The sequence below is a fragment of the Gavia stellata genome, chromosome 22, assembly GCF_030936135.1.
Source record: "Gavia stellata isolate bGavSte3 chromosome 22, bGavSte3.hap2, whole genome shotgun sequence".
Taxonomy (NCBI): domain Eukaryota; kingdom Metazoa; phylum Chordata; class Aves; order Gaviiformes; family Gaviidae; genus Gavia; species Gavia stellata.
This window is the reverse complement of record NC_082615.1, coordinates 14,391,575-14,406,198: the sequence shown is the minus strand read 5'-3', so window position 1 is coordinate 14,406,198 and position 14,624 is coordinate 14,391,575. Positions and strand designations below refer to the sequence as shown.

At 42.9% G+C, this 14,624-nt stretch overlaps 1 protein-coding gene across 7 annotated transcripts; it reads right to left on the bottom strand.

Annotated features, from left to right (window-relative positions):
• Positions 1 to 1,605: 1,605 nt before the first annotated feature.
• On the bottom strand, positions 1,606 to 14,278 carry GPS1 (G protein pathway suppressor 1). Of its 7 annotated transcripts, none has more exons than XM_059828025.1 (15): positions 14,246 to 14,278; positions 13,476 to 13,679; positions 11,549 to 11,641; positions 9,394 to 9,580; positions 8,008 to 8,179; positions 7,691 to 7,826; positions 7,449 to 7,526; positions 6,983 to 7,043; positions 6,494 to 6,579; positions 5,936 to 6,030; positions 4,705 to 4,810; positions 4,266 to 4,346; positions 4,011 to 4,148; positions 3,645 to 3,779; positions 1,606 to 2,878 (listed from the first exon to the last, which is right to left on the bottom strand). In XM_059828025.1, exons 1-15 carry the CDS (start codon positions 14,276 to 14,278, stop codon positions 2,804 to 2,806), a joined length of 1,680 nt encoding a protein of 559 aa, XP_059684008.1. In that variant the 3' UTR covers positions 1,606 to 2,803. The 7 variants fall into 7 exon arrangements, with proteins under 7 accessions (XP_059684008.1, XP_059684007.1, XP_059684010.1 ...); XM_059828024.1 differs by having other exon boundaries at positions 8,008 to 8,172; positions 9,399 to 9,580; XM_059828027.1 differs by lacking the exon at positions 13,476 to 13,679.
• Positions 14,279 to 14,624: the final 346 nt, after the last annotated feature.

The following is a 14,624-nucleotide window of genomic DNA, read 5'->3' as shown; positions in this document are numbered from 1 at the left end:
TTGTGCCCGTTACCTCTCATCCTGTCACTGGGCACCACTGAAAAAAGACTGGCCCCATCCTCCTGGCACCCACCCCTTCAGTATTTATAAGCATTAATAAGATCCCCCCCTCAGTGTCCTCTTCTCCAGACTAAAAAGACCCAAGTCCCTCAGCCTTTCCTCATAAGAAAGATGTTCATGAAATTCACTTAAATAAGTTCCTCTGAACATATCCTAGACATAACATGCTACAGTTCCCACAAAACTTCATCCCCTGAATTACCTTGGTGGTCACAGGGAATCACTGGAAATTCATTCTAAGTGAGTCACTATTTTCCCATTTATTACTTGGGAAATTATTTAGAAATTTAAGGTAAGAATAATCTTTCATTGGGGGAAACTGCTTATGAATGCAAGTTATACAGAACTATATCCGTGCTGTGTTGTATTTCCTGATTTTTGGACTGGCAGATAGTCAGGACTGAAGCAGGCGTTAAACAACGTCTAAAAGAAATATGCCTGGACAGACCTGACTCACATCTACAAGATCCTAAAGCAACAGCAGCTTCTTTCACAGGCTAAAGGAAAGAGTTACATGCCAATAATTCTTACAAAAGCATACACTATGCTTGCACAGTGACAATGAACTAAACAATAAAAGAGAAATGCTCTACCTGTCCAAAAGAGGTTGTAAGCATTTTTGTCTGGAGAGAAGAAACGGGTCACCTCTGCTCCAGCTATGGAACTGCCTCAGGCCACAGCAGGAGCTGGAAACTGCTGTTGCCACCTCGTGGGATCCATGCCGACTGCTAAAGGATACACACTTCCACCCACTTCCTGAGAGCAGACAAGTGCTAGTGTCTGCAAGAGCAGAGACTCTCAAGTCAGCGTGCTGAAGATGTCCATTTACAATTGAGGATTCCTCCAGCAGAAAGCCTCCAGGAAGGAACAGAAGTAATCTAATAAAATCAAGAGAGTGAAAGCTGTGCATAAGAAAAGATAGCCAGCTGACATGATGAACTTAATTGGGTTGCAAAACCATCTTTTTAAGAGCAGAGCGTAAGATCTTTTCCTTAGAAATGGTATCAGTGGCCCATTTTAGGAAGAAAGCAAGAAGGTTTTGGTAGTATTATAGGACTGAATGGCTTTACTTTAGCATGAGCAGAAGGCATTAAAATTACTTTTCCAGGATTTCTACAAGGACGTACAGCAAATTACCTGAGGACTCAACTTGCCTTTCTCACTAAACTGGCCATCGGTGATGCCTGACTTGAAGTTCTTGATTAACTAGCTCTCTCCTCTCTCCTCTCAAAAATGGGATTTTTCCATGCCAAATGGAAGACATTTAACCAAAGACCTCACAGGAACTATTGCTTCCATTTTCAGCACCTAAGTCATAAGAAGCATGGAAAGCCAAAGGGAGAGAGCGCTGTTGCAATTTAGCAGCTATGCAAATGCAGTCCGGGAATTTTGCTGTTAGAACGTTCCCTTAAATTGTACTTTCTTCACAGTTCATCCAAGCTGCATCTCCAACCAGATCAGAGAGCAAAATACAATGGCCTACAAAACATCAAGCTTAGCAAAAATCAATGGCTTGAGACCAAAATACCTAAAGCCCAACTTTAACACAAAACTTCAAATACTCAGAAGCTTTTTAATCCTGCTGTTTAATGCACTAGATATAACAACTTGGTTAAAAAAAAAAAAAAAGGCATTAACACATTAACAGTAACATCTGTAGTCAGTTGCCAGACCAGTCAGGGCTGGATCAAAATTCTTAGCTTGCCTTATGGATTAGATGAATGCAAGGCTGCAGTGACTTCAGAAAATTCAGTGCATATCTCCTTTCATTAACACAGAACACGCACACACCTGGTCTGCCACCTTTAATCCCTTTATAAAAGGAAAAGCAGAATAAATGCACCTGGAGAGCGGGCACCTAGATTGGCTGCCTTCAGCTCTTCCACAGGACTTGAGTGGTATTTTATGGCATTTATCCATGCTACCAGAAGCAACTGTTGCACATGTTGGGAAACCATCACACACTATGGCAGTAAGACTGGACAAGCAGCAATATTTGCATGAAGTAGAGATTTACTGCTATGGTAACACTGGACCCCAAAGCCAGGTCATGCACAAGTGGGGAATACATCAGGAAACAGGTCTTTGAAAACAGAGACCAGAGAGAAAGAACCTGGATCCAGGTAAACATAACACCCTAAAATAAAGGCCTGTGACTGAATGCATGGAAGCAGTGCCATGTTTTCTGGTGTAGGTGAAAAATCATTAAGTGTTTCTCAAAGGAAATCTCTCCCATCAGAACTCTGGCTCCGTAACTGAGAGCAATGCAGTTGTAAAGTTTATCTGGAATAAACAGAAAGCTCAGTATTTCTCAGAATCAAGGCAATACTTTCAGGCCAGCGAAATTCATCTTAGATCACGCCTGTCCATTCAACTTAACACTAACTATTTTTGCAGCTTTGAAATAAGAAAACTAATAGCAGCTGAAAAACTCTCAAATCAGCATCTGTATGAATAACCTGACAGCTCTTTATGGAGTGGTGGAAGAAGGAGAATGGAGGAAGATGTTCTACCAAAACTGAAATGATGACCCATTGCAGGGATGCTGTTTTTAGAAAGAATTTCTTTTCAAGGAGAATTGAAGTTATTGGAATATTGATATTATCCACCATCAGCCCTGACCCTCTCAATCCAAGCAAGAAGTGAGGGAGACAGGGACAGTTTGTGAAGCTCAGCAGTTAGTGGGTGAGACACTGCGTAAAGTCCTGGAGGGACCATTTCTTTTGGTAGTGCACGAAGTTTTTCACATGTTGGTGCTCATCCTGGACTGGCTGTTAGCTGGAGTAAGCTCCCCTTGGCTACCTTCTCTCGGAGGAGACTGCAACAAGACCAAAACACATCCTAGTTAGTGATGTGTAAATACCCTGCAGAGTGCTTCCTGAGAGACCAAATGAAGCACAGCGGGATAACAGCAGGGGGAGAGCACACCCCCAACTCATAAATAATGATGGCTTTGCAAAAGCTTTGTGTTTACAACTTCTACAGTTACGGTTCACAAGAACTGTTCCTAAAAAAGTCAAACCAGAACTTTTAAGGCACTCTTATTTACTATGTAGAAGGTGCTGTTGGCCCCAGAAGATGAATCCTATCTGGCATTTAGTTATCACAGAGATTAATATACCACAGAATTTAATACATTCTGTGGCAGATGGCTTACCTCTAAGGACATCTCTATGCTCTCCCTAAGGACATTCTTTTGGAACTGCATCCTGGAAGGAATACTTCAAGCAGTTCATGCATTTTTTACTTCCTCTACTAAAAAAAATTACTTCAAACAATCTTTGTTTTGGTAAGATAAAAGGTATGTGTATCAAGAATTAGTCAGAATGAATTCGTTAGAAACAACCCAGGCATATAAACTTCAAAGTTGGACATTCCGCGTTGTACAAGTAGGTCAATGTTTTGCTAGAAACACTTGTTCCTTATATATTTAATATTTACTATTGTAAGAATTTGTCCAATCTTGAGCACAATAAATCCATTCCCCTCCAGAATCTTCAATTCACCAACTTTGTCAGTTTCAGTTAAAAAAAAAATTAGAAATCTTAACACTGTCTCAAAGTCCACACTTAATACGCCCATACCTTGACATGTATCTGGTTGCGCAGGACTGCAGCTCGCAGGATCATAGCTTTAGCACGCCGCTGAAACTCTTTGCCCATTAGTAAAGACTTCTCAAAAGTTGTGCTGCGCTGATCTACATCTCGAGCATAAAGAATCTGTAACCAATACAGAGAACTGTACACAGGAGCTATAACAGGGTTCCACAGCAGGAAGGCCTTTCTGCACAAGGGAGCAAAGCTAAGGTATCACGGAGTCTGAGTTTACACACAGATCAGCCCTACTGAAAACACCAGTCACAACAGATGAATGCAACTTCAAAGTGTCCCAGGAATGGAGAGTTTCTAATCTTAGTACAGCTGTTCGGTCTGGGGCTCAGATGCACTCACCTTACTGTGCGAGTCTATTCTGGCATTAATCAGTCCCTCCAGGATCAGCTGAGTAAGTTCATCTTCCAGAGCAGCCACTGTGGTATTAAAAGCAGTGGCCATCTTGCGCATATCTGCCGACACATAGGGGCTGAAGTACTAGGAAGAAGAAAATACTCAGTTGCCAAATGTACTCCCCGCCCTCTGAAAAACCATGGGAAAAGCAATTACAAAGAGGTAGCCTCATCCACCTCTCGGGATTACAGGAACAATTACCTGGATGAGGGCACGATTTCGAATCTGGGTATAAAGTGTCCTGACATGAGGTGCAAGGTACATATCCAGCAGCAGGTTGTCCTGCGCAAAAAAACACATCAGAAGCTGAGAAGCAGCCTGGAAAAATATATTATTCCTATGTTCTGAGACATATACGTGTACATATTTAAACCTTAAGGATATTACACTACAGCAAGTGAATACCATAAAACAAGAATGAATAAGAGAACTAGCAAAATATTTAAAAAAATTATCATTTCTCCTCACCCTCTACTGCTAAACTACTCCCAATTTCCATTCATCACGTCAGGAGACAGAAGACACAGAAGAGCTGAACAGCTCTTTTAACAGCTCTACTTTTAACAGTCATTGCTTCTCACAAAAGGCTAGGCGAAGGGAACTTTTAGGGTCTGTTCTACACTGCTCCCCTGCAACTCACCTTCATCTCATCCAGCATCTTCAGGCATGAAGCATATTTAGATTCATAAAATTTGAAGATGATGTCACGAACCTGTGGCTCCAGCTCCAAAAACAATTTGAAGGAGCTACAGATAAAGATGGCAGTAATCAGACATTGGAACCCACCACTTAAATATCCCACAACCCTGTCACTCCAAGTTGCAAGGCTACAAACTCTCACTATCATTTGAAGATTCCAAGAATTTACTCTCTAACAGACCAGATAGTCCTTTTTCAGCAGCACTGGGAGCCTGGAACACAGAGAGATGCAGCCCAGCATCAGAACTGTGGTGAAGGAAGGCAAAAGACTTTTGCCAAACCAAGCGGTAGAAGTGTTTGTCCACACGAAACAAAAAAATGAGTGGGAATAGGTCAAAAATCAGGATACACTACCAGAAAACATAGGCCACATATGTGCATGCACTGTAGTCTGTGCTGGCCAGCTTTGTGTTCCCTTTCAAAGCACAGCCTTCACTAAGTACAGCACGCCATAGCTAGGTTAAGCATGCAACTGTCTTAGGAAAATAACCTATCATAAGTGTGGGAAATCTTTGGGATGCACATTCTTTCTCAGTGCTCTCCCAATTCTCCATCACAGATTTCCGAACCTTGGGATCTCACCCTATGAATCTGCCAATAAAAAAGTCACGATAACAACCCTTTTTCCACATCGATTTAAAATTAGTGCTTCCACACACTTAGCTGACAGGAATTCAGTATCATTTTAATTCAATCTATAACACACAAATATCCATTTTCTTCCAAAGACTGTAATTCTCTTAACCGTGTATATGTTATAGTTAGATTATGCTGCAAGTTGTATTAACAATTATTAAATTGTATTAATACAATTAACATGCACCAGAAAAAGTGGTAACATGAAGGCAAATTATCTTACAGCTGCCCTCTGTAGGGCTCTGTCTGTCTGATTTAGTATCTGATATGGACCACTGATGGAGATAGAAAATTGGGCTATATAGATGTTGGACCGAGTTGGAAACTTTCATTATACTAAGAAAATTTCAGCTGTGATTAACGACTGTGTTTTAGACAGTGAAACGTCACTTAATGCTAAAGCCAAACTAAGGCTCAGTGATTCTTTCTCTCCTGTATGAGAAAGCTATTACTCCTGCCAGAATCCACTCTCAACCAAAGTCCCATGTCCCAAAAGATGTCCAGTACATACAAACTCCTCTTAAGGCATGACTCACCTGCTGGAGATAACATTTCGTTGCAGTTCCTGACGGTCAAAGGTAGCAAGGGCACAGAGACCACCATACACAGCCACATTGCTAGGAGATAACAGCTAGAGAGAGAAAAAGAGAGAGCGAGCTGTCACTGACTACTAAAATGGCAGAAGGTTGGAATTAAGTATTCTACCTCAGGCCTTTCCTTCACGCAGTGACAAGATTAGTCCTTGTCAAATGCAGTGGAACCACTCAGCATACTCTCAGGCATTCACCCAGAGCCTGAGGAGTGATTGTCCACTGCTAAGAGAGCAGAAACAGGTTCAAACAACCAGTCTTTTGATTGAGCTACACAGATACATAAATCTCACAGGTAATTCCTATGTGATCTAGAGTAGAGCCCAAGAACAGAGACTTATTTTAAAAAAAAAAAAAAACAAAACAAAACACGTGGTTCACAGCACCACCAAACTATACAGGAGTGACGTTGAGAATAACTACAATATCTGAATTTTACAACCTAATACTTAGAAGAATTACATCCCCTCCAACACCTGCATACAGCTCCCTCTTGGTCCTCACCTCAGGGAAATCACAGTGATCAAATGATGCCAACAAGAAGCACTTTGCTGCCTGTTTGTACTTCCGAGCAGCTAGTTCGGCCAAGCCTAGGAACCAGAAAAAGTTAGTCCTTTGTTTATGATGGCATACAAATTAGGAGAAATTGCAAAATCTGGGGAGTAGGACAGGCCCCCACATCGTCGCTAGTGCCTTCACTATGGAAGTGAAACGAGACCCTCACAGACAGTATCTAGCACGCTTTGAACTACATCGACTCACACTAGCATCCTCTCTGAAGAAACTTAGGGAGAAGAAAGAAATTGCAAAAACAAGTCAGCAGTTCCACCTCATCAGCTTTATTAAATTTTGCATTTCTGGTGAGAAAATACAAAGTCTGTCAAATCTGAGAGGAAAAAGGAACCAAGCACACACTGTTGTCAAAAAGCCCTACAGACAGCTAACAGGCAGAAAGATGGGCAGACAATACAGGAAGCTGAAGGATTCACTCACCTGCTGCACATTTCAGTTTGGTAAGAATTGCTTGTGTCTGGCTGTCTCTTTCTCCTCTTTGCTGAAGGATAAGAAAAAGCAGTAGTGAGCAAGCAGCATGAAAACCATTTTGATTACAACTGTTCTTGGGATATTTCATCCTAATAATTAACTTGCAAATCTCAACAGCAAGATAACTTCATCTTACTTGTTTTGGGAAATATGGCAAGAACTGAGGATGGGAAGTCTCTCTGTTTTTACCATGAGTCAGATTTCCTACACACATATCATGGGAGAAAAGCAACAATGAATCTCAAAAGAGATAGTATAGCAGCCAAGGAGGCTGGATCAGAGGAAGAAAAGACTGTAAGATGGAGGGAGTCTTATAGGGAGCAAGTTGTAAAGGGGAAAGGAAGAACTCATTTTACAAATTTTGGAGACAGAAAACAAAGGGAAAACTCATGCAAGTTAAAAAGCAGGACCTTACTTCTGCAATTTCTGGTGTAGACTCAGCCTTGCTTACATAGCTCAGAACATGAGACCAATTCTGGAGGTACACACTGACCTGTAGAGAGCCAGAAACAGTGCAGAATAGGCATGGATAAATGGTGTTACTTAGATAAGCAGTATCATTGCAGACGCAAGAGGGGTAACTAGAGCAAAGTACAGGTCGACTTTACAGCAGATATCAGAAAGACACCAAGTACCATTTCCCGCAAACCTTCCTACCTTGATGACATTGAGACACATGTTGATAACATGTTTAGCACTGGTGCAGTAATCACGGGCTCGTGAGTAACACTTGAGAGCGTTGCTGAGGTCCCCACAGTCAAGGTAATGATCACCTAAGTCATCATGGCCTCTCCTGGAGCACAGGAATTAAAATACCAATGAACTGTGCGCTTAGAAAGGGACACAGTCAGTTTGTTCCAAACAAGTAACTCAACACACTGACCTAAGGCACTGAATGCAGTTGACATCCTGTGTTAGGTGCCTGGAGGAGCAAAATGCTCTTCCTTGCTCCAGCAGAGCCTTCTGCATCTCACCTGATACTCTCCTTGATGGAGTTCCCTTTGTAATTTTTCAGATCTGTGTCGAGTTTCTCCAGTTTAAGAAGAGCTTTTTTGCGTGTAGCTTCAACCCAAGCTGTGTCAAGAGGAGGGGGTTCGATTCCACTATCAGGGACAGCATCAGGTGTATTCTGCAGTTCTCTGAAAGGAAAGAGTTTGAACGGGGCTATTATGCTGCAAACTTTTCAAAACAGAGGTCTGCTAAGTACCTGGCACTGTTACCCTAACAAACAATACCGCATACATGAAATAGACCAAAGAGAAAACAAGGGTGGTGGGGAAAAAAGAAAAAGACTGCTAAGATTGCCAGTGAAAACAGTAACATAAGTATCACAGACATTTACAAATTCTTCTCAAAATTATCCTAATGATCTTTTGCAGATATTATAACAAGCAAGCCATTGCTAATTTTAAAGAAACAACCTGTTCTATAAATCAATTGAAAGCAAGTTAGTAACAGTGCTGCAATGAATTATTACATTCTACAAAAGTATTTAATGACTCTAAAGAGTCTAAAGAGTCTCTATATGGGACACAGGGTGCACATCTTTACGAGTTCTCTCCCCAGCTATACTGCAATGGCTTGATAGCAAAGCTACACTGTACAGATACTATCCAACTTCTTTTTCCATCCAGCTCAGATCAACATATCTACGTGCACTGAACCCACTTTCCAATATTTTAAACAGAAAACCACATTCTGAGTTTTTTGGGGTTTTTGTTTGTTTGGTTGCGGTTTTTACCAACAGTCCTTTTCACATGTAAGAAAGCAATGAACATACTGGCACACATACATGGTAAAGATTCCCAGGGCAAAACAGACAAGAAATCAACAAATGTGCACAGCAACAAAAACAATGCAAAGACTGGAAGTGTAGATGTATAAGTGAAGTATCAAAGGCTACTCTTAACAGCAAACCTGTTGTTAGGGAAAAAAAGAAAGGAACCAAAACCAAAACAAAGGTTTGGTGGGAACCAAACCAAAACAAGGCAAACAGTTAGATAAGGTTTTAATTTATGAATGTAAGAGCATCTAGAAGAGGCTTCATCTCCATAACCTCCCTAAGGAAAGACAACTGTGTTCATTAATATTTGAAGCAGTTGCAAGGACTAAACTCTCCTCAATATCTATCTGTAGCCTTTTAAAACACTACGACTTCAGAGAGAGGTAATGTCTTCTGTGTTTAATCTTTTTAAAAAGCATGAGACCTTAGGCCTGAACACACACATTTCACTGCTATCAAATTCTAAGGGCAAAGACAATCAGCATGAAGAACATGCTAGTATTACATGCAAAGACCCCCACTGTGGCACATCGGTGTTAACTCAGTCAAAAAAGCTCCCCAGGTTCCCATGATCTCTAGTACCTGGTGGCCTCAGACAACTTTCTGTGGATTTCTTCGTACACATCAACATTGAAAGTTCTCTGGACAAATGACAGTGCCATCTTGAGAGCTTCCACCCGCAGCTGTGGGCAGTGATCAGCAATAAATTGCAGCCGCTCAATTCGCATCAGACCACTGTAGCTGGACGCATACTGCTCCAAATCCTGCAAACAAGACCTGGTCTTAGAAGACAAAGACAGCAACACTAAATCAGGCTACTACACTGTGACCTGCACAGGTTTTCCTGCAGTTCTGACCCCTTCATGGAGGGCAACACGACTCAGACAAACAAAAATTCAGGCAAGATTATTCAATTCCTGCTTTCTTCAAATGTTAGTAATTTCCTCAGAAATATGCAGTACGTTACAATTTACCTTTCATTATTTTGGTTGTGATGCTGTCCGTTAAGGCTAATCAGCTCACCCACTTTAAGCATCGGTTATATCACCTGTTAATAATTTTGGCAAGATTCCACCATTTGAGCTGAAGTTTCCTAAACCAGACAGCCATTCCAGATGTAGTTTTTCCTTGAAAAATTGTTTCCATATAATAATTTGCATTCTTTTGCTCATACTAATTGCTTAAAACATCTCCTTTGAGAACAAATAGGGTCTCTTACTCTTGAGGAAGGATCTGAGGTTTAAATTCTGAACACTTAACAGATTTTAAGCCTTGGGCTGGGGGGGGGAGAAGAAGAGCACAAAACGTCTAGTAAAGATATGATACAGCATTGCAGGGAGATTTCCTAAAGACAGAAGTACACATGCAAACAACCAAGGCAGGATGTTCAGGAGAAAGTCAAGCGTTCAGGCAGTAGGAAACACTAGAGTCAGGTTGCCGTCCATATTTAATATGCATCCTACGTCATGTCTGACTCCCTCACCCCTGTATGTCTAAATTAAGATACCACTATAGATGTCACAGTAGCATTTTCTAACACGATTCTTGCCTGATTCAATGCAAGAATTATCTTGCTCTGAGACTGAAACAGGACTGTGTGCAGTGAAAATTTGTATTTAGGATTCCTGCTTTATTTGCTACAGAACTTGAAAAATATATAGGCAGGAACATTCTTTCCTCCACAGTTTCATGCCTGATGGTGCACAATACTCCTGAAATCACTGAGTAATTTCACTTTACTCCTCAGCTCTTTAAATGTCAAAGGGGAATTACGGTCCTTCACATCAGTTATGGTGAAAAGAAAACCACTAATTTTTGTGGAACGCTTAGATGCTATAGTAATAACAAAGACATAAAGGTCACAACTAATTGCTTCATCACTCTAGCTTCAGAACAGAATTGAAATGCAATGTATTTCAATACCTTCAAACAAGGTAGCGGGTCATATGCTGAAAAAAACCAAAACCAACCTAAAACCCAAAACTACAAAAAAAGCCAACAAAAAAAAAAAAAAAAAGGAGAGCTGTGCAGTAAACAGTGAATAACCATATGACAACTGTTACAAGGCACGGGGACAAGCAGAACAAATTAAAGCTTCAGAGGTTATGTGAGATCCAAAGCTTTCAAACCGAATGCTTTATTTTGCAATTTTAATGTTGCTTTAACTTTCTCCAATTAACATTTTTGTTCTCTTCTGAAATACCCATCTCTCACTGTTACAGAGCTGATAAATAAAAATTGGCCAAAGTCTTAAACCATTAACTAAAAATTTAAGAAACTGATATAAGCAAATACAGCCTTTTATAGCTCTGCAGCTCTGTGGATTTTAGCCAGTCTCCAGAGGATCAACGGAAGAATTCTATCCTAATTATACACTTAAAGCACCTGAGCCTTGCTCCTCAAAGAACAAACCTCAAAATAAAGGAATGATGTCTCTGTAAGTAATCAGAGATGTACTAAACTATTTCAGAATGGAAACTGTGTCAAACAGGCAGCATGCAGCAAATCACAAACCAGCAATTCCTCCATCTCAGAAGGTGCAGCAGAGTTCAATACATGACAAGCTACAGAAGAGGTCACTGCTATTCTTACTCCACCTTGCTTTGAAGAGAATCTATTAATCTCTAAATGGCAATTTGACAAGGAGTAAAATGAGGGAGTTTTTAAAAAAATCTTAAAGGAAGAGGCCGTGCCCAAGAAACGTAACTCACCAGCCCTCAACCAGCACATACCAGAGTGGGGTTCTCCACCACATAGTTGATATCAGGTGCATTTTGCTGATCTTCTTGTGGATCTACGTCAATCTGCATGGGCTCTACTGCACCCTAGAATAGCAAAATGAGATCAAAAGTAGCTTATTACATTTGAGCAGGAAACAGCTATGTGACTCAATCTATTAAGGACTAGCTTAAATACACATTACATTTTAAAAATGAAAGAACACCCCTCAGCCTTTAGACATGTTTAGGATTTTTCTCTAGCAACACCACTACTCAGCATGACGCTTTGTCTAAAACAAGCAGCAGTAAGGCTCAGCATTCGCACAGAGCGTTTTATTTTGTTTGGTAGATTATCCAGCAAGAAAGTGAAGGAAGCGGTCAATAAATCTGATTCTACAAAGTATCTCAGGCATGCATGCTAAATTCCAAATGACATTCCATTCCTCTTCCTTGAGCAAGAACAGGCATTAACACTCAGCTCAAGAGTCTCCAAAAGTCAGGAAGTACCCAAAAAACTCACCAGAACCTTTCAAAGCTGCTTTAATGTTTAAAAGTAATATTGGGGGGGGGGCGCGACACACGACAACTGTTACACTTTTTAAAAGTATAAAAAAATTTAAAGAACAGAATGCAGAATGGCAATTCTGCATTTGTTTCTAACAAATACTGGGGAAAAATTTATCTGTACTGCAAAGATTTAACATTAGTTGAACTATCCTACTATAGTTACCCGAGTCCAACTATTTAGGTAGATTCTCTTTTGCAGGAACAACAGAATTTTATTGTCCCAGTATATCTTGTACTGCTTTGAACCACATGAGGAATCGTGTCAGTACAGAGACCTCAGTACAACTACATCATTACAATACCTCCGCATGTTCCTATTTAAGACGCATTTACTATGCAGCTGCACAAACCAAATTGGTATGCTATCACGAAATGCTTTTCCTTCTCCTAGTCAAAAGTGTGCTGAACATTCCCCCTAGGTATTAACAATTTACACTCAGGAAACCAAGCTGAATGTCATCTTATAACATGCTGAATATGTGCAGATATTACCATAAGCAACACCTGATTTGGGGTAAACTGCATGAGTGGACCTTAGAAAGGACAAAAATGCCAACTACCCTGCCCCCACCAACACCAAATTATTTCCATGTTTTTATTGATTTTGCTGTCTGTTAAGAAATCAAAGATAAAGGGTTTTTTGGGTTGGTGGTTTGGTTGTTGTGTTTTTTTTGTAAGGAGGAAAAGGGCAGATCCAGATTTCCTAACTCTAAAAATTGATGCATCTTGTATTCACCCACAGCCTGTTTATTCTTTCACAGACTGGTACGTACCAAACATGCACATATCTCAACGCTGACGTGAAATCTCCCAAAATCTGAAGTAAAAGCAAGTAAAGCATATAAAAGTTTGTTTCCTAGTTTGTTATTCTCTGCATGAAGGGAGGGTGCAAAGGAGAGTTTGATTGTCTGGATCACTACTCAGGAAGACTGCATAAAACAATTTAAATCACCATATATTGAGACCATTACTCTTTTCATTTTTATCTACCTTAACTCTTTTCTTATATCATAAACAGGGTTGCTTTTTTTAGGCTGTGTTTGCCTACCATAGTAAAAACCTGATATGGACTCCTTAGAAATCAGCATTACAGAAACTAATACTAACTCCAGCTGGTGGAACAGAATTATTTGTGTCTTGCTATGCTGGTAGGCTGTATTCTGCATTTTTCTCTTAACTCCCAGACAAGGAAAAACACAACAAGTAGGCTGGAAGTCCCACTAGGACATGTGAACTCAAGACATTTTCAAGCTAGCTCTTTATTTTGGAAGGAAGATGCAAGGTTTATTTAAGAACTACTCGCAAAGCAAATAAAATAATGCTTACTCCCCACAATTTTCTGAGCCCAGAAGGGTGCCCTGTTGGAAGGTACCTCATAAGGCCTCACACAAGCTGACAAGCCGGCACTCAAGCTGAAGTCTCCTGCTGTACTCGGGAGCAAGAGGTGTGACCTACTGCTGGAGGGGGTGCAGCATAGATCTGTCACTGATGAAGATGCTGAGCTGGATGCTGAACTACCCCTCATCCTGTTCTGACTTTCCGCACCCCCGAGCCCTGACAGAGAACTTGCTGGCTGCTAAAGGGAAGAAAGACAGTTAACCCGCAAAGGGATCACCTGTGCGGTTACTGACGGTCCAGGCTCAGTACACCGACTCCCTTTGGGCTCCTGCGGCTTTCCTCCTGTGCTGCAGGCACTCAGTTCCCCTTCATCCGCCACCTCATTACACCCTCCTCTACTACCCAAGCCCTACCTACGGCACGTACAACGCGAAAACCAAGCAAGGGGGCCGCCGCAGCGGCGGGGGCCACCGCGGGTGCCGGTGGACGCTCGGCTGGGCGCTGCTCCTCGCGAACGGCGGCGGAAGCGACACAGACGGACCCGGCGGGAAGGGCGAGCGAGGGCCCAGGGCCGGCCGAGAGCAGCTCCCCCTCCCGCGAGGAACCGCGGAGGCGAAGGAGAAGGCCGCACCGCGCCACCCCGAGGCCGCAGCAGGGCAGGGTCAGGCGAAGCCGGGCCGGGCCGGGCCGCGGCAGGGCTGGGCCGCGCTGTCGAACACCGCGCGGGAGGGACGCCGAGCGCCACCGCGGCGGCCCCCGGCGGGACGGCGCTGCCGGGGGCGGCAGGAGGCAGCTGCCCCGTACCTGCAAGTTAAAGACCTGGACGGGCAGCGGCATCCTTCCCCTCGCGGCCGCCACTTCCGGCTCACCTCCCCGCCTCTCCCTCCGGCTCGGCTTCCACTTCCGGGTCGCGCGGCGCCGCCAGACCGCATCCGACAGGTGAAGCCCTTAAAGGGGCCGCGGCCCGTCTCACCTCTCCCGCCGGCGCACCGGGCGGCGGCGCGAGCGCGGCGGGACTGCGCGGGGCTTTTGTCGCCCGCAGGGCTCGGCGGCGCTCGCTGGGCCCCGCCGCCCGGGGCGGCCTCCCCTGCGGGTCAGCGCGGCCTGGGGCGCCCGGGCGCTCCCCTCCACCGGCCGCGGGGGCCGCCGCCGCCTCCTGGAGCGCGGCGGCCGCCTGGCCGGG